Below are 20,830 nucleotides of genomic sequence, written 5' to 3' on the forward strand. Positions count from 1 at the left end.
GATGATGCTGATGACAGCCGCTCTTGTCCTCTTAAGTAAAAACATCGTAAATGAATAGGTCCAGTAAAATAATCAAATGGCAAATAAATATACAAAATATTTATTCAATAAAAAAGCTTGCACCAGTACAAAAATGCTACATTATATTACTGGGTGGAAAGATAGATTAATGCGTACATACTATTAAAAAAATGTAATAAGGCATCTTGCATATACAAAAGTGAAGGGTAAAAGCACCTTCAGTTATTAAATATATAGCAATGAATATGATACATACTTGTAATACAGCATAAATAGCATAATTACTACAAGTTGACATTACCTGCCTGACTGGTGAATGTTGCATGCATAATTGACATTTTATATTGACAAATGCACAAGCAATGGAGTGTACAGTTGTGGAAACGACCAGTTAATATTAGCAGTGAAGAAACTGCCATAATACTTCTCCATATGCTCTCACGATGCATCAAAATTCTTGCACTTGATCACAGACTGGATTGTGTACAAATACACCAAATGAATATTTGCCAGTTACTTAATTACCAGACTAAAATGTGCAAATATGGCCAGTTTTGGTTCACTGTTTTCTTTCTGATATACGCCATCTTTGAGACAAAACAAGTGCAATGTGTGGACGTTTTGTGCAACAGAAGATAAAGACATGACTGACCTTACATAATAGGACGATAATACAAATCATAGATTAATGTTTAAGTGCATGCTACACATGGCATAACGGAAATATGAATTTAGTGCTAAAGAAAAGCTGTATGGAATACTAGACCAAATCTGATTTAAGGCAGAATTTACTATTGACATACTGTAGTAAAGAATAAATTAAGAGGTTTAAATAAAAAGCCCTCATTTGGATTTTAAAAAGCCCTTAAAGATGATATGTAGAACTGTTTGAATCATCAAGTTACAGAGACGTCGTGGCTTAGGAAAGAAATGCCAGAAAATATATATATATGCGTAATGTTACATCCATCCTAGCCCAGTGATTTTAACTGCTATTCAGTGCAAAATGGACACAGTTCATTTGTAAAACTATTTTTTAGCTCGTAGTCTGACATATTTTGATGTCAAAAGTTATTACTGTTTTAAAAAAGTGTTCAGTTGTACAGTAACGTTTTTCTCCATTCTCCCTCTTCCTCCGTTGGCTTGTTTTTTGAATGTTTTTCTCCTCCTCCTGACGTTAAGCGAGTTAGCGTAGGTTTACTGCCGTCATAGCCAGGCATTATCCATGCTGGAATAACAGTGGTCTGCATCAGTCTGCGTAATGCTCAGTCCGTCAGAGTCCACGCAGTCGAACATGATTCCTTCCACGTCGACCTCCACATCCTCTGTAAGGTGACCAACCAAAGTTTAAAGCCATTAGCGGAAGGAAATGTGAGAAAATTCACTTGTCAAATTGAACTTACAAACTACAGCTGGGTCATATGATTGCAATCAATATCATTATGTTAACGTGAATATTTTCTCACATGATATTTCTCACAATATGCAAAATGTGTGAAAGAAAAGTAACAAATTAATGTTCAATGCATTACAAGAGTAATGCTAAATTTTGTTAACTTTTTATGTTTTCTTGCTTCAAACATTTGACAGAACAAAAGTTATTATCTTTGTAAGATAATAACAAAATACAAATCATATCGTCACAATAATTCCCCTCAGGGTTGATAAACTAATATTGAATTACTGTAGTAAGTTCAAATCCTCTTAAGTAAAATGTAAACATCCTAAACTATTAATGCGTAGACTACATTAATATATGATTACCAAAAATGTATCAACCACAAATCACTAGGTGACAGCTATTTTTTTTATAAGGTTTCTTTTTTTGTACAGCCTTTGCTAGAACTTCCAATTCTCATTAAGATCAGAATGACAGTGATTTGAATGTGACAGGTGCACTTTAAGCTATAAAGCAAGGTTAGGCATTACTCTGACTGCGTCTAGGTGAGATGCTTCGTGTGTATGACAGACGTACCTCTGTCGGAGTCCGACCTCTCGGACGACATGGTCGACCCCTGACTGTCGTTCCTCATCCTCTCCGTGCCTCTTTGCAGCAGCTCCAACCGAACCCGCAGCTCTCTCTGCTCCCAGCGCAGGCGGCCTTTTAGCTGCTCTGCACGCTCATCCTGCTCCTGCAGCTTCTGAAAATTATAAAGCAGAGAGACGAACAAGTGAGAAATGGACTAAAAAGTGGACCCAACCTTAGACGGGATAAGCATTTGGGGAACACTGAGATCTGTTAGCAAATGCACACTAATAACAAGGCAATAACTCTCCCAACAATGTGTTCTCAACTAGGACTTCTATCAGTACGATGCCGTGGTGTTGCCTCTACCTTTATGTGAAGTTGGGCTCGTCTCAGCAGGTTGAGCGTGGTGTTCCTCATCGAGTCAGATGACAGAGGAACTTGCTTCTTCAGCTCCTCCAGGCAGTGCCTCAGTTGAGCTCGTCTACGAAGCACAACAAGCAACAACGGATGCTGTTATTCCATGCAAGTGAAAACAGGGTTTTCAAGACTGTCGCCTCCTCTTCCTCAAAAAGTGTATTTTGATAGACTTTTAAAAAGATTATATTATCTATTGTTTATTATGTAAAAAATATTCATTACCTGTTTTTTTCCAGCTCGTTGTGAACCGACCTGTAGGTACAGAAAGAGACAGTTTTGTTTAGCTATAAAAAAACATTCATAGCCATAACTGACTGTGAGGCATTCATGTTTAAAAGGGTGCTTTGTCTAAACTGAAAGGCGAACTTCACAACCACACCCTTTTGTCAGTTATCTGTTATGCAATATATTCACCTATTGCCACCACCACCAGCAGACATCTTTTTGTTCCTCTGTTTGCTTCTCTTGTCAGAGAATTCTGGACTGAGAGGCATGGAAGCATATCCATGTTCTGCCTCTGCAGGAAAAATACAGCACAGCTGGGTAAGAAAATGGTCTGAAATTCAATAGCAGCGATGTTAAAGTGTTCCCAATATTAACGGTAGTGAATCCTAGTGCTACAAATGAAAATACATAACTTCATATATCATCTCTTGCTGAATTGTAAAAAGAGGACAAAAGCTGCTGTCATCAGCATCATCAGCTGGACGTTTTGTTTTTGGCGCCATCACACATCGCTCTTTCACTATTATACAACTACTCTGTGTAGCCTCACAGACAGAAATACACAATACAATTTCTACAGTGTGTTGATAAGGAATGAAACTTATAGTATCGCTGTGTTCCTGTCTCATTCACAGTAAAGAGCGTTCACCGCCGCTCATTAATTTTCAAACTGGAGCAGATTGGCGCCTTTGAGTACAATGATGTGACCGATATGTAGGTCACTGAGTAAAGGGAAAGATCGACTACAATAATATTCTTGCAAAAAAAAATCAGTTCTACAACAATTGCATTGTATTATGTATCTATACTGTGGTTTGCATTGCATGCATAGTTCCAGTCGCTTCAATATGCATTTTGTTGTGTTAACAATAACCAACTTCCTCCCCTGCAGACTGACAGTTATCATGAAAACACTTACCTCGCTCTTTTCGCTCCAGAAACTCAGCAGCCCGAAGAAGCACCTGGATGTTGCTAATGTTTCCGTCCATTATTATGTTTGGTCAAATAAAGCAAACGCGGTTAAACAATCTACTGTGGTGTAAGCGTCAACAGCCTGAAGTAGATGAAGCTGTTTCTGTGCTACGTACTCAACCCACACTGGCGTTGCATTCACGTGTTCCACGTAAACTCGGACATTTGAGACTGCCGTCATAATAACGATCTGGCGGGCACAATGTTTGTCGGATATCACAACACGAAGGACCATCAACAGTATTGACCTCTGTTAGTTTATTATCTTTAGGAAAAGAAGAACAAAAACAGTACTCACCAGGGTCATATTTTTATTAATATTTTTATTTTTATAAAGTTCTGAGCGTGAGAATCACAAGTAAGACAGTTAAGAAATTGACATTGTTTTACTAAACAAAATGCACGAACACTATCAATCTAAATATTATGTCAAAGATTCATTTTCGTCATGGTGCATTTATGCTACGATTGTAATATTTCTAAAAGCATTTGAAGGCATCAACAGTCAACTTAAAACGTCATTGTCAAACCCCCACCCCCTCTCCTGTGACAACACCTTTATTTTTCGAACATTTATTGTTGTTGGCGAACTATATTGACATGCTCTTGACTGATATTGGCATGTGCTTTATGCATTTTTGCCTCTATTATATGAACACCTAAAACGAAAACACAGTAGGCCTACCTATAATATGGTGGTTTGTGAGCTAACCTAGTTGTATAAAGTTGCATTGTTGGCTACTTATGTTCATTTATACTTTAATTGTATCTTCCTCTAGCCATCTTCCGATGTCTAAAAAAAAATCGGATTTGACCTAAACTATCTCATTTTCTTTATGTAACAATATTGTTCTTTACTTTATAGACTGTGTAAATTAAGCATGATGTGACCATATTACAGATCCATACTTTTAGCTAGCATAGAATAGTATGCTCTTTAAATAAGTTAAAATACTATAAAATCGTTTTAATAGCAAGTGTAAGCGGGAGGGTGTGTTTAATTGTCTTTTCATACGCATAAGAAAGTAGGAGGAGAGGCTTGCCCTTACTAAATATGGCGGTGTCTGGCTTCACTGCCTGTATGAGGTTTCAGTTGTATTCTCCGTATGGGAGTGAAGCCTCTCTGCCAGCAGTATCTTTAACCTATGAACTCCTGAGTGTGCCAGTCCTCCGCCATATTGACTGTTGTCTTGACTGGAGGAGATAGAGAACATTTTGAGGTCCGAGAAGAAACGAAAGTGTGCTCTCCAAATCATCGAAACTGGTGCAAACTTGGCCAAAGCGTATTATAAACACCACCATAATGGCAAGGAAGAAAAGCAAGCAGCAGGGAGTCGCCCAGAAAGAGCTTGCGCCTGGACAGCAGACCGTACCGAAGAGCCCAGTCTCTCCCGGCGATGCAGCTGACGGTGGCGGTGGAGATGCTGGGCTGGATAGGCTGGCCACTACCAGGGCGAACCAGGTAGGATAGCTAGCAACAAGCCAATTGCTGTTTTTAAAACAGGCTAGCTAGCCTCTGAGCTAGCACCTCTCTGCTAATCCAAGCATCCTCCATTGTGCTTTTATTGTGTATAGCTAGATCCTGCAGATGTGAAGTTATATACATCCGCTGCATGGTCGAAAGCTATTTTAATCGTTACGTAGTAGTCGAGGATGTTGAGCTCTCACGTCGTTTGACATATAATTAAATAAATAATACGTTTAACTTAGCGAGCAGACTCGTCCCCAAACAGGCGGCGTTGAGGCAGTGTTGCTAGCATTGCAGCCCATCTCCTCTGCCGGACAGGTGACATTGTGCTTCGGACAGGTCGTCCCATTCCCAGCGTTTACAACTCTTCATCAGCATAGCTAACCTTAGCCAGAAGGCTAGTCGGGCTATCATCTCCAGCTAGCGCGCTGCAAACGTGCTTACTGCCTACACTTGAACCCATACACAGGAACCACTCAGCCAACAGTAGCTAAACAGCTGCTAGCTAGCTAATTAGCTAGTTAGCCGAAAGAGATAACGGGTTAATAATAAGGCTAGCTAACTCTCAGACATGGTTAGAGTTGTTTATTCGACTCTATCATACTGTTTACCTTTTTTTTTTGCTGTACAGCAGTATTCTATCGGAGTGTGACAGGAGCTAATGTCAAAAGTTTCAATGCAAGCAGCTATCAGCCAGTGATGCCTAGGCTAGCTAAATCGGAGTCAGTAACGTTAGCTATTTAAGTTGAGGGTAAACACTAACGTCAACCTTAAAAAGATGCCACTGCAGGCTTGACCACTGTCGCCTCAGCAACCAGCTAACCTTACATCTGACCTCTGAGCCTTAAAACTTGCCTGACTTCTGTTTGGATTGAGTCATAACATTTTCCACCACCACATGTATAAGACTCCCGTCCAGACACGTCTCAAAACTAGACATGGCATATTTTATTTTTTGGCAGATTTGTGATGTGCCTTTTTGTAGTTTGGAATAACTTATAATGGTAATATCTATCACTAGACTTTAATGCAATTTATATCCAGAAAATACTGTGAAACATCTATGCAAAACATATAACTGTTATAGAGAGGTGTTGATTCAATATTTTAACTGGAGGACGTTTTGTATCAACTGTGTATTAGATTGCATTTGTTTTAGCTAGGTGTACCTAATAAAATGTCAGTAAATTGAATGTGTAATGCATTATATTTAAACAATGTCTGTTGATTTCCTACTATGTCTTGTTGCAAATATTGTATAAATTATTCTGAGAGACACCTGACTAGTAGACCCTCTTTATTTATTTTTTAATCGCTAATACTCAACCTCTTTATCGTTCTCTACCTAGCCTATGCACACCTGCTGCCTCCTGTGCCACAGAGAATTTAAGGACTGGGGAGCAAACTCTGTGAACGGACTCCCTGGGGGCCATGGGACCAAGCTGGCTGATGCTGTGCCTGCGCTCTCGCAGGCCTTATTGCGGGAGGCGCCAGGGCGTAAGCTTGCTGATGCAGTGCCCTCGCTGTCTCAGTCCCTGCTGGGAGAGGTGCCTCTGTGGATATGTCAGAGCTGCTGCAAGAGTGTGGAAGAAGAGGAGAGGCGGAGCACCCAGGAGCAACCGACACCGGTAAATAAAAGGGAACTGATTTAGGTCATGTCTGGATCTATTTCACAACTTCTTTTTACTACTCTTTATTTAAACTGTGTTGATATGTCAACTAAGGTAATCTCATCTTTATTCATCATATAAGGCATTGCATTTGCTTAAATAAATAAATCTGTCTGTCTAAATGTCATGTTGGATTTAATAAGTTTAAACATGTAGTCTACTTTTTGCCACTTCAGAAGTAACTTATTTTGTACTTGTGTCTCTGTGGCATATGTAAGGCAGCAGCGGCAGCAGCTTTTACCTGTGCTTTCTTAGTTGTTTTCACACAAATGCTTTACATGAAATGCAAATTTTGAAGACTTCTCTGTCATCATACTTAAGCTTGACTGTCGATGAACATGTTGTCCAAGATGTTTTGTAGATAATATTTGGCTCAAACTTGCAAAAGTCTTTTGTTTACTCAAGATTGATTAATACATTTTTAAGATGTTTTTGCTCGTCTTGTCACCCTCCCTTCAATGTATTACAAGCTAATATTGTTTAATACTAACATTGGCGCCACTGGTGCCAAAATGTAAGCCTATTTAGACAGCCCTGTGATTAACCAAATTGGGTTTTTATTTTTTATTGTTCAGGTACCATTGTCACACTCTTCCTCTTGTAAGTCCCAGAGCTGTGGGAACGGTTACCCGGAGCAAAGTACTGTGGATTGGGACCCGAGTTCCTTCCTGTCAGCCCACAAACTGTCAGGTCTCTGGAATTCTGCCCACACCAACGGAGGGGAACACTGCAACCACAACACTTCTTCACACTCACAACCAGGTCTGTCATCACAGGGTAAAACACAGCTCCAGAAAACATGTAATGACATTGAGAGTAATTGCTGAAAACATAACAAAGTTAGATTTCAGGCTGAGTTGCGAGTTTCAGTTTTGTGAAACGGACACAGATGAGGTTAGAATCAGAGCTCTACGGGTGGCTTGTTAGCTTGCTTACTTCGCAATAAATGTGTTGTATTTTTGGCCACTTTGTTCAGGTGTTAGTCTATTACGTCTTCGAAGAACAAAAGAAGCATCTTGTAAAAGCTTACTATGCTCTACTTCCTGAGGTCCTTACAGCTCATTATGAAAGGTGGAATAATGATTTAAGATCAGCTTGTTGTCAAAACAACCAACTGCACTCCAGTGATGGAGATACATTTAAAAATAACAGACTTTCCAGTGAAGATGAGTTTACTAAATCAGAGAATATGACTAAAATAGAAAGAAGAAAACACTGTGGATTAAAAAAGATAAGAAAAAACACATTTGCACATTTTATTCTTTTGTTTGCAAGCTGTGCTGTTATATTAGAGTCAAATATCAGTAGCAAAATTGACATGAACTATACTTTACTAATACTTTAAAAATCTTCAGCGATGAACTTCACAATTAAGCATGTATTACATGCCTGGACTTGCAGCTTTCCAATATAATGAAGACTCCAAAATGTATCCTCAAAACCCTCTCTCATAGGGCTGGTGAAAAGTGATCATCTCTCACGCACAGTGTGATTTAATTCTTGAAATATTTAGCTTTAATACACAAACCTCCTTCAATGAAATTGTGTTTTATGATTCCTGACTTTTTCATGATGGATATTATTGATCTCCCAGTTAGGATTGTTGTCATAAAGAAAGAATAATTGTGGAAATCAAAGGTGCATCAAAAAGTTTCAAATTGAAATGTATCATGTTGTATCTCAGCCCAATTCTTTTAACAGATTGTTTACTTTGTCATTTGACTGTTCATTGGTCAATAGGACTGTATTACAAATTAAATCAGGTGCACTACCTAGCTATAAGCTATATAATATCAAACAAATGTTTGTCTTATTGGATTAGATCTGAGCTACCCAATGTACTTCATTACATACATTGCAAAAGTTTAAGTGGGCATTAAAGTGGAAAAAGACAACTTTTCAACTCCAAGTGGTATTTCTGTAGCTGCCGTTTTCCTTTTTATTTGTTACTTTGGTTCTTATACCGTCTGCCATTTCCACTCCTAGGGATACTAAAGGTAAAGCACTTGCATTGATACTTTTTGTTAACTGGGGAAAGCTACCAATAGCTACCAGTATAAACAAAAGCGGCAACCTCTCCCCGCAATGTTTGACGCACTTTCTTTGATGCAGTAAATCGAGTCCTCATTTTCCCCATCGATCGTGAGTGTTGGAGATATTGGCGGTAGAGATGTTTGCCATCTCTCCACTATAATGGAATAGATGGCTGTCGGCTTGTGGTGCAAAAGAAAAAAAAACTTTTGAAAACCTCAACAACAACGTCTCTTTCCAGAAATCATTAATTAAGTTACTCAAGATAATCTACAGACCTTGTTGTGAGTAGTTTAGTGTAGGAACTATTTTCTTTCTACTGTATCACCACGCAGAAGTATGCATGCAACTGCAGGTGAACCTTTTAAAATCCATTATTAATTCCATTTCAAATTCATTAAATATTTTTCATCTCCAGGTATAACAGCAGGATCAGCCTGTCATGAGAAAAGAGGACTTCATGAAGCGCCTGGGAAATCTGCTAAAACGTCAGGGACCAAAGTCTGTCCCTACAGTCATCCGTCATCCCAGAATTCCAGTGGATCTTCTGCTGGGAACCCCCTGTCTACCTCAGCAGACCTTTGTAAGACCACTCCCAAGCACTTCAAGACCATGTGCCGTCGACCAACACCACCAGGTAGTATTTCCTGTGACTCTAAGGCAGTAGATTTTAGGGGAGATGTAATCCCCCTTGTTAACCTGCCATCCCTCTTCTCCCCCCCCCATAGTAGCAGAGGGACTGCAGCGGCAGAAGGGTTGTTTAGTTGAATATGTTGGTCTAGTCTGCCAGATTTATTGATCCTTTGTCTGACCGAGGTTTAAACCGCGCGGCTGAGCCGTGCTCCGGTTTCCCGGCTGTGACTCTGTCGTCGGAGTTGATCATGGTCACTCTAAACGATTCTTGTGATTCCAGCATTTCAGTAGTTATTCTCACTGTGCTGTGTAAGAATACATCCAAGCGCTGTTGTCTTTGGTGTTTTTAGCAGACAGATTTGTAATTGCAACACTTTTTCTGAAGTCCCCTTTTGTCCCACGGGGGATGGGGGGTGGTTCTTACCTCCTTTTGAAAATGAACAAATCGCCGACTGCTCTTAAGCTGCTTTCACATGATCAGCGGTAAAACAACTCTGCACTGGCTGTGTCGTGTTTATGGAGAGAGCGGTGCCGCCCCACTAGGTGGGAGCTCCCTTTGCCTGGCTCAAAACTGCCACCTGCGCTCAAAGTTCAAATTACTTCAACAGACAGGCTTTCACAATAAAAACAAATCCTGGCTGCTGTTTATGCTTAATAATATTACCAGATTTAGATGTTAAAAATACTCTGCAATCATTTTCATTTCTGATTTTGAAAAAAAAATAGTTTTGTTCTCCCCCGCTGCCCGTCCGCATTTAGTTTAGTTTAATTTAGTTAAATTTTTACTCTTAGCCGTAACTTATTCTGGTAATAATAAATCATTTTAAATAAACTGTGTGGACAACAACACAAACTGATGCAATATGTAAAACAATTATTCAGTGTTTCATGTCATTTCTTTTCATGTTTTCCAACGTCCAGGTGAAGCCTTCCACCCCAGTGACCACCATCAACACACAGACTTGTCGGTACCCCCCAACAGTCCCACCGGCCTGTCCTCCCAGCATTCCTCCCTCCTGCCCCCAAAGCCGAACTCTGGGCAGCATGGCCACGTAACTTCCTCGTCTGGCACTGGCGGGGCAGCCCACGCTCCCTTCTCCCCGCTGGTACCAAACCTCCACGGTCCTACGGCCAAACTCAACTCTCCCAGTCCAGACAGCCCAACACCTGTCCATAAGCCCAGCCCGTGCAAAAACTCCCACATTCCTGCCGTGAACACACAACACAGCAAACTGGGCACGTCTATCATGGGCTGTAACCACCCTTGTAATGGACACAGTGCGGGAACAGTGTCCACTTCAAATGTAGGCCATCTGACAGCTGGGGCCTGCAGGTAAGGAGTCCTTCTCAACATTGCTTTTCTTGACAATGTGAAATAGAGAAACCACTTGTATAGCTGTGTTGATTCACAATACAAATGCCTTTTGAGGGTCATTGTCAATTATTTCTTTCTTTGTAGGGACCAGGCATGTAAGGGGCACAAAATGACTAATGGGACGTTGTGCCACCCTTCGTCTGAGCTGGAGGAGGGGGAGGATGAAGACAGCAGCTCTGAGAGGAGCTCCTGTGCCTCCTCTTCCAACAACCAGAAGGACGGAAAGTACTGCGACTGCTGCTACTGCGAGTTCTTTGGACACAATGCGGTACTTTGAAAGTTTTTGTTGCTCTCCTCTTTTAAATAATTAGGAGTTCCCTTTGCTACTACATACTTGTTAAACATCTATAAAAAGCTAACATGAAAATATTTGGTTATATATTATTTGATCACAGCCTCCAGCTGCACCAACCAGCCGTAACTACGCTGAGATCCGGGAGAAGCTCCGCTCACGTCTGACCAGACGTAAAGAGGAGCCGCCTCAGCGTCAAGATTCAGAACTGACAGTCGCTGCTGCCATCGACAACCGGGACGTAGACGAGCTGCTAGACTTCATAAACAGTTCTGAGCCCAAACCTGTCAACAGTGCCAAGGCTGCCAAAAGGGCCCGACACAAACAAAAGAAGAAGGTGCAGTAACTTTAGAAACGATGTGTTTGAATGTTTTGTTTTTAACTTGAATCATCTGATGTGTATAGGGTATAGGGCTGGGTATTGTTTTTAAGATGCTGATACTAGTGCCCATACAATAATTGAAAGACCAAAACTTTATTTGATACGCTACTGTTGTGTTGTCTAAACACAAGCACCTCGACAAGAACTTCACCAATATAGTCAAATTGCCAAAATTAGACTTAGTTTTATTCCCTTCGATATTAACCCAAGCAGCTGTAAGACATATTTGGTTTTCCTTAGCATTAACTTAATACAGCTCTGATATGGCGTTAGGAGAGTGAACAATAAACAATGAGGCTTATATCAATGAGATCAACTTGTAAACAGTAACGCTGGATTGCATCATTTCCTGTCAGTCCATCAAGCTTAGGTTGGCAATTTGAATAGAAATATCTAATGAAAACTACTATAGAGAGGGGTAATTAAATTCAGTGTATGGCTATTGCAACAACAACAAAAATACAGACCAAAGATAGAGGTTTGTCAATCTTTTGGATTGTAACTTAAACTCAAGTACTAACCAATCAAAGAATAAGTAAACAAGATCACAAATCTGACCAGACATTTGATGTTTCAGATACATTTTGGTCAATACCCAAAAGAAAACTATCGAGATTTGATACTTACTAATGTATAATCTCAATACAATTACATTTTGTGTGTGCCATTTCTGTTTCAGGAAAAAGCTCAGCAGGGCATGGGTGCTGCAGGCAGTGACCCCCACTCCGATCCATCTGAGCCTGTCGACGACGAGCCAATCCCTGACGGTTCAGAAGCCAGTCGGTTGCTTGATTGGCCACAGCTGGAGCTTGAGCGTGTCAACAGTTTCCTCACCAGTCGGCTCGAAGAGATTAAAAACACCATCAAAGACTCAATCCGGGCCTCATTTAGCATGTACGACCTCAATCTGGATGTTAATGACTTCCCAAAAAAGGCAGCCACGTTGGAGGGCAACCATTTACTGTCCCATCTCAATGGTTCCTCTGACCTGCAGCAGATAGACCTTGACTTGGCCCCTCTTTCTCTGGGAACCTTTAAGAGCCACCTGGACCTGGTTAATGGATGGGAGGACACAACCACGGTCTCATCCCCTAATACCACCACGGCGTCAGGGGTCCCTCCTGGATCCAAGGACATCCAGCGGTTGCACACTACCCCCAGTCTTTCAAAGCTCATAAGGGTTCGGTCCCCAGAAAGATGCACTTCCACTGTATCTGACAGTTTGCCACAGGTGCCAGCCCAAGCTACAGCTAAATCGAATGAGGATGCCCCTGATCCCAAGAACACAACAGTTGGGAACAGCGGTGCAAAGTCAAAGAAGAATAAAAAGCAGCAGCAAAGACAGGAGCAATCTGTGTCGGAGCATAATACCAACAAACTAACCAAAGCTGCCTCCGGGAATGACTCACAGAAAAGCAACGAGTGTAAAGAAACGGCTTCTTATGGATCAAAAGCTGGGAACAGACAGACCCAGCCTTCTGCAGACAACCAGAGAAATGGACCCAAGAAAGCTGAGGAGGGCAGATTGTCTAAACATGCAGCAAATGGTGGCCTCTCAAATGCACAAAGAGGGAAAGGTGACACAGACGCACACGGAGGTCGGTCTGAGCAGGAGTCCGAAAGCAAAGCTCACCCCACCATTCCAGCAAATGGGCAGCAACAGCAGCAAGCCAAGGGGAAAAATAAGAAGAACAAGAACAAGGGTGAAAAATCCGGCAGTGCTATTGGTACAATAAACCATCTTTAACACTGTGCGCAAACTTTTAATTGCTTCTCAATTTGTAATGTCTTTTAACTAATGTTTAATCTTTATTGTTATTCTTTAGATGATGTATTTCTCCCTAAAGATGGCGATCCAACAGAAATGGATGAGATTGATCGGGAAGTGGAATACTTCAAAAGGTAGGCTTAACATGGCACTGGAGCTAAACTTTTGTATTGATTAACATTAACCGCATCACTAAAACTGGGCGTTATTTCTTCTTGTTTGTCTGTCTATGTTCCCTCTAGGTTTTGCATTGATTCTGCAAAACAAACTCGCCAGAAGGTAGCAGTGAATTGGTCCAACTTCAGCCTCAAAAAGGTTCCTTCCAATGCAGCTCAATAACTTGGACGAGTGCCAGAAAAAACTCCACACCACAAACTCTTTCAGTAGAGCCCCGTTTGGCCTGAGGCCTTCTCTCATTCCCTGTTTTCTTCTCTTCCTTCCTAAACCAAGGGACCCTGGTTCAAAAGCATACTCTCCATTCAGAGGACTGAAACGTAACTTGTGGCTCACAAGCCAGGGATCATTCTCAAGGCCAACTTTACCCTTTGCTATTATTGCAATGTTCACTGAATGAGAGATGCAAAATTGGAAAAAAAGTCTGTTGAATCCACTGCATCCATGTGCTTACGTATGTAGTATGTAAACAATTACCTTACATGAAATAAATGTTTTTATCACAAATCTGAGACATTTTAACGTTGTTAAACTTCTGAATTCCAATTTGGTGCTCATCATACTTTACATTCTGCAGTGCTAGTTTCCCGCTCACTACACCAGTCTCAGTAGACACTCAAGACCATTTGTCTTATAATGTACAACCGTCAGAAAGGAGTACAAAACAACATTTTGACCTAATTTTAGGGAAATACAGTACCCTCCTCTTCTGCAGGGGGGAACAATTTAATTCATTTTACTCAAAAACTGCAGTGCATTCAGTGGTTGTTCATAGTTTTCAATTGGAATACTTCTCTCAATATTTAATTATGATCATTAAATGATTTAGTAATCAGTGGTTGAAAATTAAATGACAAACACTTGATTACCCACCTGTTACACTGTTCTTGTTTTGTATGAAATTATGTTAAAAAAAAAATACATGAATATTTTGACAGTTTAGTACATCAACAGTGGTAATAGAACCTAGTGGGAAAATATAAATGTAGTGTGTGTGTAACACTTGGCTCGCAGAATGCATCTTACAAAATCCAAATCTAATGAAGTATCCTTGCAAATACGTTCCCCACACATGAAATGTAGAAGAGAAACCTCTAAATACTGTCCCTCGGGCCTGTATTGGGCAAAGTTAAATGTCTGTTGCTTCAATGTTAATCTTGAACAGTTATATATTTTATAGTGATATCCAATATACACTCTGCCACCTGTAGAAGAAAGTCCTTTACTATGGTTTTCTTGCTCTAAAACTGTCATTTTATCCCCTTTATCCCAGCAGTGACAGGTACACCAATGTGCAATGTTCATTTTAACATTGGAACCATCACACATTGTTTGGCACAGTTGATTTCAATGCTTGTACATATTGAGTGATTATTTTGGGCCCTTTTGAGCCTTTGTCATGCGTTTCTGGGGGTTGTGTGTGTGTGAGATATATTTTCAACCATACTACTCTTTTCCCTGTACTGTGACCTTGATGGCATCCTGTACCTCAGCTAGCCTATCTTAAGTCCAAGTCTTGATAATCTTTGGATGAGAAATATCACTGAAGAGTTGATACCTTTGAGACAAGGGCATTGGGATTTACACCAGTAACCATGTTTTAGCTGATGGCTTTCATTGAGGTGGATCATTTCTTTCCTGAATCTGTGCTAAGATTTTGTTTTCATATAACATCTCTGATGCTTTCCAGGTTATATTCAATTAGAGAAGATTATCTTAATGTTTTGAATGTAGATTTATACTATATCAATAATGGCCAAGTGTATGTTGGCTTGTTTCTTTTTTTTTTAATTCACTTTTGATACTGTGAAAAATCTTTCGTTCAGAAAGATTAAAAACAATACAGTTTTGACAAAAATAAAGTGTGGTGTTTGCTTTCTAAGTTTATCTATTTGGTTTAGTCTCCATAATATATCATTTGCACGAGATGTCTCTTCAACACCAGACTAGATACAACCATGAGACTGAGTCGCTTTAAAATATTCGCTAAGGTTTGACCCTTCCATCGTCCCGTACAGTATCCAAGCTTCCTGTGTGTTGTAAACATGTGGATTAGGTCTATTTATTGAATTGTGTGCCGAGTATTTGTTCAACAACGCTGTGTCTTACGAACACAGAGAAGGTTACTGTATTAATAAATAAAATGGAGTCCGAAAATCGACCCAAAAAGGTAAGTTAAGCGTATACTATAGTTTACAGTACAATGAGGGTACGCTAGTTAGCTAATGCTAACTAAAGTTAGCTAGCTAGTCCTAAACTCTGTTTACAGGCACAATGTGATCCATTACGCAGTTGAAATAACAGGCAAAGACCAATAAATAACGCTAAACGCTTTCAAATTGATTTTGTTTGAATGTGTAATCTGTAGTTTGTAAAATTGACGTTAACGTTGGCCATAATGCAGCGCCTCAACATCCACGTTCAATACGTAATGCTGACGTTTATATAATCTAAAAGTCAGCTCCAAATATACCTAACGTATATGTTTGTGTTAAAGTTAACGTAAAATATATAAACAAATCAATCGGTGTAAACAAATCAATTACATCAAATAGATAGATACTTTATTCATCCCGAGGGAAATTTAGGATACCACTGTATGAAATTACATTTTGGTAATCTCTAGTAGTTTTGCGTATATGATCAGTGCATACACTTCTTAAGTTTGAGCTCTAATCTTTCTGTAGATGCGAAACTAAGAGATAATACTACTGATAATGGTAATGTGTTTGTACAGAGATCCCTTGGGGAGGATGAAAGAGCTGGCTCAGAAGGATCGGAGGCTGACGATTATGTTCCGTATGTTCCTGTCAAAATAAGAAAACATCAAATGGTAAGTTATCCTGCACTGTCCTGTTTTTTGGTGTGAGAACCATGTAAAGATACACAATCTGATCCACCGGTTCGGAATCAGTGCCAAGACCTCATGAAGCGGTTCAGGGATGTTGGCAATACTTAACCTTGAGTTCCATGTGCTGAACTATATAAATATTACGATATATTAACAAAATAGCAGCAGGAATCTGCATTGGCACCTACCCTGAGTTTAAGCTATCAGAATAAGTATTGGGAGAGAAAAAGTGTTAACGGTGCATCCTTAGTTAAAGGCAGCCTACATAAGTCCGTTTGTCTACATGTATATCAATATCACATGTGCTGCAACATATTCAAATAAATAAAAAGTTTTTAACATGTACCTCACAGCTCCAGAAGATGTTACGTTTACGAGGAAAGGCGGTGGATGATGATCAGAAGGACAGTGGGGGGGAGCAGAGGGATGAAGACGAGGGTCTTGGTCCACGCTCCAATGTCAGTCTCCTTGACCAGCATCAGCATCTCAAAGAAAAAGCAGAAGGTATCCAGTTCAATCACAACCCACTCTGGATTATGACTGTCGTTATTGCTGTTATTATCATACTACACATTAAACATTACCATATTGTTCTGTGATATCTCACCATTGTATGTTTTTGTATCTACAGCCCGTAAGGAGTCAGCCAAGGAGAAGCAGCTGAAAGAGGAAGAGAAGATTCTTGAGAGCGTTGCAGAAGGCAGAGGTAACATTGCTGTCAATTTCAAATGTTGTACTATTAATCAGATTTACAGATGTTAAAACAGTTGGTGCAAAATGTTCTAAACTAATTCTGGGGCCTTTGAATCTCTCCTATCAGCTCTGATGTCTGTGAAGGAAATGGCCAAAGGTATCATATATGATGATCCCATAAAAACAAGGTAAGTTCTTGAATCTATAAAGTAACATTGTTTGTCATGTTTTTGTTTTACTTTGAATTAATCCTGGATGCTCTTTTTGTAGCTGGAAGGCACCGCGCTACATCCTAAATATGCCAAGCACTCGGAATGAGCGCGTCAGGAAGAAGTTTCACATCCTTGTTGATGGAGACGGCATCCCTCCTCCAATCAAAAGCTTTAGGGAGATGAAACTTCCACCAGGTCACAACACACTCCTTCTTCCACACATGAAAAACGACATTGTCTTTCTTTGTGAGGCATTTAGTGTCGATTAACAACTGACCGCAACTCTGTTTGTTGTTTTGCAGCAATTCTAAAAGGTTTGAAAAAGAAGGGAATTGTGCATCCCACACCAATTCAAATTCAAGGAATCCCTACAGTGTAAGTAAATGGACACAACCAGACTGTGAAATGTGTAACGTTTAAGTACAAGTACATGTAATCTGCTCATAAATTGACAGTGTTTGTTTGTAGTTTGTCAGGTCGAGACATGATTGGCATCGCCTTCACTGGTTCCGGAAAGACCTTGGTCTTCACTCTGCCCATCATCATGTTTTCCCTGGAGCAGGAGAAAAGGCTTCCTTTCTTTAAGAGAGAAGGACCATATGGACTCATCATCTGTCCTTCAGTAAGAAACGCAAGACAAACCCACTTATGCGATGATGCAGCTTGAAATGCAGCATTGAGCCTGAATGATGGACGGCAATTCTTACTGTTTGCAGTTTGGGCAGATGGTATTTACTGTGAGCAACCGCTAAGCATATCTGATTTTAATACCTTTTCCCTTCACTCCAGCGAGAGTTGGCGAGGCAGACTCACGGCATCATTGAGTACTACTGTAAGCTGCTGGAGGAGGAAGGAACTCCTCAGCTGCGCACTGCCCTCTGCATCGGAGGAATGTCTGTCAAGGACCAGATGGAAGTAGTAAAACAGTAAGTCGCAGTGGATTGTGTGGGAAAAAATGTGTTTCTGTATTTTATCCAGAATTTCAGTTTGAACTTTTGTCAAGCTAAAAGAAATGCATGATTCAGCTACATTAAATCATTCAGAGAGGAACAGTAGACAAATGTTCCAGACATCACAGAAGCATCAACATGACCATACATAGGAACTAATAATACTGCATTTAGAAAAGTACATTTTCTATTTTAATGGTTACAGTGGTGTCCACATGATGGTCGCTACCCCTGGCAGACTGATGGACTTGCTGCAGAAGAAGATGGTGAGTCTGGACATCTGCCGCTACTTGATTCTGGATGAGGCTGATAGGATGATTGACATGGGCTTTGAGGAAGACATCAGAACCATCTTCTCCTATTTCAAGGTGAGGTCATCCTCTGCAGCAGTGGCCGCCAAATGACTGCAACCATATAATTGATTATGGTGGGATTGTTTTCCTGTCTTGCTTGTTAAATCCCTAATTGGACAAACTCAATGGGATATGATCAGTGTTTTCTTCTTGATTGTTACACTGAAAGGCTATGTTGTAATTTCTAACTATTCAATACTTTTAGAGCAAAAAAAAAGTTAGCCAATTATTCTATCTTCCAGCTGTTCGGCTCGATCAGTTGAAACTGGATCTTTTTTTCCCACACTAAAATCTTGTCATGAAAACTGAGCCTTGAAGCCTGTGTTATTTCTTTATCCAGGGACAAAGACAAACCCTGCTTTTCAGTGCCACTATGCCCAAGAAGATCCAGAACTTTGCCAAGAGTGCACTCGTGAAGCCTATCACTATCAACGTGGGCCGGGCCGGAGCTGCCAGCTTGGATGTCATCCAGGTGTGTTCACTGTCAATGAAAGAGGTTTTCTGTCTAACTCGGGGGAATTCATTGCATCCCATATATAAATACACTCGTATTAATATGGTGTGAAATAATAATAAATGCTTTGTGTGTGTGCAGGAAGTGGAATACGTCAAAGAGGAAGCGAAGATGGTGTACTTGCTCGAGTGTCTCCAGAAAACACCACCTCCTGTCAGTACTTCCACATGTTAAGACATTAACATACCAAACATTTATAACCCAAACATGTGAAATGTAAATAATTTCTGTTCATATGAACAGGTGCTGATATTTGCTGAGAAGAAGGCCGATGTAGATGCAATCCATGAGTATCTGCTGCTAAAAGGAGTCGAGGCGGTGGCCATCCATGGAGGAAAAGGTACGCATGGCTCCGTTCTAATCTTTAACTTACACAGCAGTCAGTCAACAGTAATAGTGTCATGAGGATTGCTGTATTTGGAGGAATGTCCAACCCAGCATCAAGTTTCAGAGCACTTATTATATGTACACAACCATACTCTTCAACTTTCTTGTAGTTGCTCATCATTACCACCAGATGCCACCCTGCTTGCAAATGTCACCATTTCTTCTTTAACATTTCCAAGTCAGAGAAGGCATTGCGGACACTTCTCTCTCATATTCCATTTGTCATTGTTTTGTAAAATACAGTTTATGTAATTATTATTATTATTTTTGTTTGTTTGTTTTTCTTCAGACCAGGAGGAAAGAACAAAAGCCATAGAGGCATTTAAAGAAGGAAAGAAAGATGTCTTAGTTGCCACAGACGTTGCATCCAAGGGTCTGGATTTCCCAGCGATACAGCATGTAGTGAATTATGACATGCCTGAGGAGATAGAGAACTATGGTAAGTGTGGGTGGGTGGGTGAATGGATGGGTGGGTGGATGAATGGATGGGTGGGTGGGTGGGTGGGTGGATGGATGGAATTTGGTTACCTAAAATTGCTCAACCTGGTGTTTGGTTTCGTCTCGTTTCAGTCCACAGAATTGGAAGAACTGGGCGATCGGGCAAAACCGGTATTGCCACTACGTTCATCAATAAAGGCTGTGGTAAGGAAATATAACAATCAAGTGATTAGTGATTTTAAGAATATTTGTACTTTATCATAGTGAATTTAGTCATCTTAATTCAGTGTTCATTGACAATAAATGAACATTAAGTGTATGTTTGTCCTCATAGATGAGTCAGTGTTGATGGATCTCAAAGCCCTGCTCGTTGAAGCCAAGCAGAAGGTTCCTCCGGTCCTCCAGGTGCTCCAGACCGGAGACGAGACCATGCTGGACATTGGAGGTAAGTCGTTCACATCAAATCTAGTTTATATCTCTTTCTCTAGGCCTACATGCTCTTCACTTACGGGTTAATCTATAATTACTTTGTGTTTCCTTTTTTGAATTCCTCTAACCTGATATGATCCCCTTCACAGAAGTGCAGAGTGTTTGCAAACCCTTAGTGACATACCTTAATGTCTTCTTTTCACAGGAGAGAGGGGCTGTACATTCTGTGGCGGTCTGGGTCATCGTATTACAGACTGTCCTAAATTGGAGGCCATGCAGACCAAGCAGGTCACCAACATCGGGCGGAAAGACTACCTGGCTCATAGCTCAATGGACTTCTAAGACCTTTTCATTTGTGGGAAGATTCTACAATGCTAAATGGAACTGAAAAAGCATTTGTGAGGAAATGGTAGAGCTGTGTGTCGTGTCACTGAACTAATGAAATGTATTTTTTATCATCACCTAACATAGTTTGCAGGTCTGTCAGGTGAATTTCATTTTTTTAACTTTCTTGTTCTGGATGTGTAGCCTCTGTAATATACATTTTTGATATTCGAATTGTAAATAAAGCTACTTTATCTGTTGATGGTCTTTTATGTTAAAAAT

The 20,830-nt window shown here is 40.3% G+C and overlaps 3 protein-coding genes across 4 annotated transcripts; 2 read left to right on the forward strand and 1 right to left on the reverse strand.

The window, feature by feature from the left end:
* Positions 1-86: 86 nt before the first annotated feature.
* On the reverse strand, positions 87-3,741 carry mxd3 (MAX dimerization protein 3). The gene is made up of 6 exons (XM_029441700.1): positions 3,552-3,741; positions 2,822-2,924; positions 2,630-2,659; positions 2,357-2,471; positions 1,997-2,162; positions 87-1,346 (listed from the first exon to the last, which is right to left on the reverse strand). Exons 1-6 carry the CDS (start codon positions 3,619-3,621, stop codon positions 1,228-1,230), a joined length of 603 nt encoding a protein of 200 aa, XP_029297560.1. The 5' UTR covers positions 3,622-3,741; the 3' UTR covers positions 87-1,227.
* Positions 3,742-4,600: 859 nt separating this feature from the next.
* fam193b (family with sequence similarity 193 member B) lies at positions 4,601-15,249 on the forward strand. Of its 2 annotated transcripts, none has more exons than XM_029441138.1 (10): positions 4,601-5,066; positions 6,422-6,700; positions 7,318-7,504; positions 9,192-9,410; positions 10,328-10,739; positions 10,866-11,049; positions 11,177-11,410; positions 12,135-13,158; positions 13,282-13,357; positions 13,466-15,249. In XM_029441138.1, exons 1-10 carry the CDS (start codon positions 4,908-4,910, stop codon positions 13,560-13,562), a joined length of 2,871 nt encoding a protein of 956 aa, XP_029296998.1. In that variant the 5' UTR covers positions 4,601-4,907; the 3' UTR covers positions 13,563-15,249. The 2 variants fall into 2 exon arrangements, with proteins under 2 accessions (XP_029296998.1, XP_029296997.1); XM_029441137.1 differs by having other exon boundaries at positions 4,605-5,066; positions 12,135-13,182.
* A 130-nt stretch (positions 15,250-15,379) lies between these two features.
* On the forward strand, positions 15,380-20,808 carry ddx41 (DEAD (Asp-Glu-Ala-Asp) box polypeptide 41). Its single transcript, XM_029441139.1, has 17 exons — positions 15,380-15,567; positions 16,135-16,230; positions 16,602-16,752; positions 16,880-16,954; positions 17,069-17,129; positions 17,212-17,348; positions 17,456-17,528; positions 17,622-17,775; positions 17,943-18,079; positions 18,309-18,471; positions 18,797-18,928; positions 19,052-19,123; positions 19,214-19,310; positions 19,647-19,796; positions 19,928-19,999; positions 20,130-20,240; positions 20,430-20,808. Exons 1-17 carry the CDS (start codon positions 15,541-15,543, stop codon positions 20,564-20,566), a joined length of 1,845 nt encoding a protein of 614 aa, XP_029296999.1. The 5' UTR covers positions 15,380-15,540; the 3' UTR covers positions 20,567-20,808.
* The last annotated feature ends 22 nt before the right edge of the window (positions 20,809-20,830 follow it).

The sequence above is a fragment of the Cottoperca gobio genome, chromosome 10 (assembly GCF_900634415.1).
Source record: "Cottoperca gobio chromosome 10, fCotGob3.1, whole genome shotgun sequence".
In the NCBI taxonomy this organism is placed as follows: Eukaryota; Metazoa; Chordata; class Actinopteri; order Perciformes; family Bovichtidae; genus Cottoperca; species Cottoperca gobio.

Coding starts and splice junctions, on each gene's coding strand:
- mxd3 (XM_029441700.1), bottom strand. CDS start 3,621: ATGGACGGAAACATTAGCAACATCCAGGTGCTTCTTCGGGCTGCTGAG. Junction 2,660..2,821: donor GCTGGTGGTGGTGGCAATAG/GTGAATATATTG, acceptor CTGTACCTACAG/GTCGGTTCACAACGAGCTGG. Junction 1,347..1,996: donor GAGGTCGGACTCCGACAGAG/GTACGTCTGTCA, acceptor GTCACCTTACAG/AGGATGTGGAGGTCGACGTG.
- fam193b (XM_029441137.1), top strand. CDS start 4,908: ATGGCAAGGAAGAAAAGCAAGCAGCAGGGAGTCGCCCAGAAAGAGCTT. Junction 11,411..12,134: donor GACACAAACAAAAGAAGAAG/GTGCAGTAACTT, acceptor TTTCTGTTTCAG/GAAAAAGCTCAGCAGGGCAT. Junction 13,183..13,281: donor AAAATCCGGCAGTGCTATTG/GTACAATAAACC, acceptor GTTATTCTTTAG/ATGATGTATTTCTCCCTAAA.
- ddx41 (XM_029441139.1), top strand. CDS start 15,541: ATGGAGTCCGAAAATCGACCCAAAAAG. Junction 18,929..19,051: donor CCAGCTTGGATGTCATCCAG/GTGTGTTCACTG, acceptor GTGTGTGTGCAG/GAAGTGGAATACGTCAAAGA. Junction 19,797..19,927: donor TGAGGAGATAGAGAACTATG/GTAAGTGTGGGT, acceptor GTCTCGTTTCAG/TCCACAGAATTGGAAGAACT.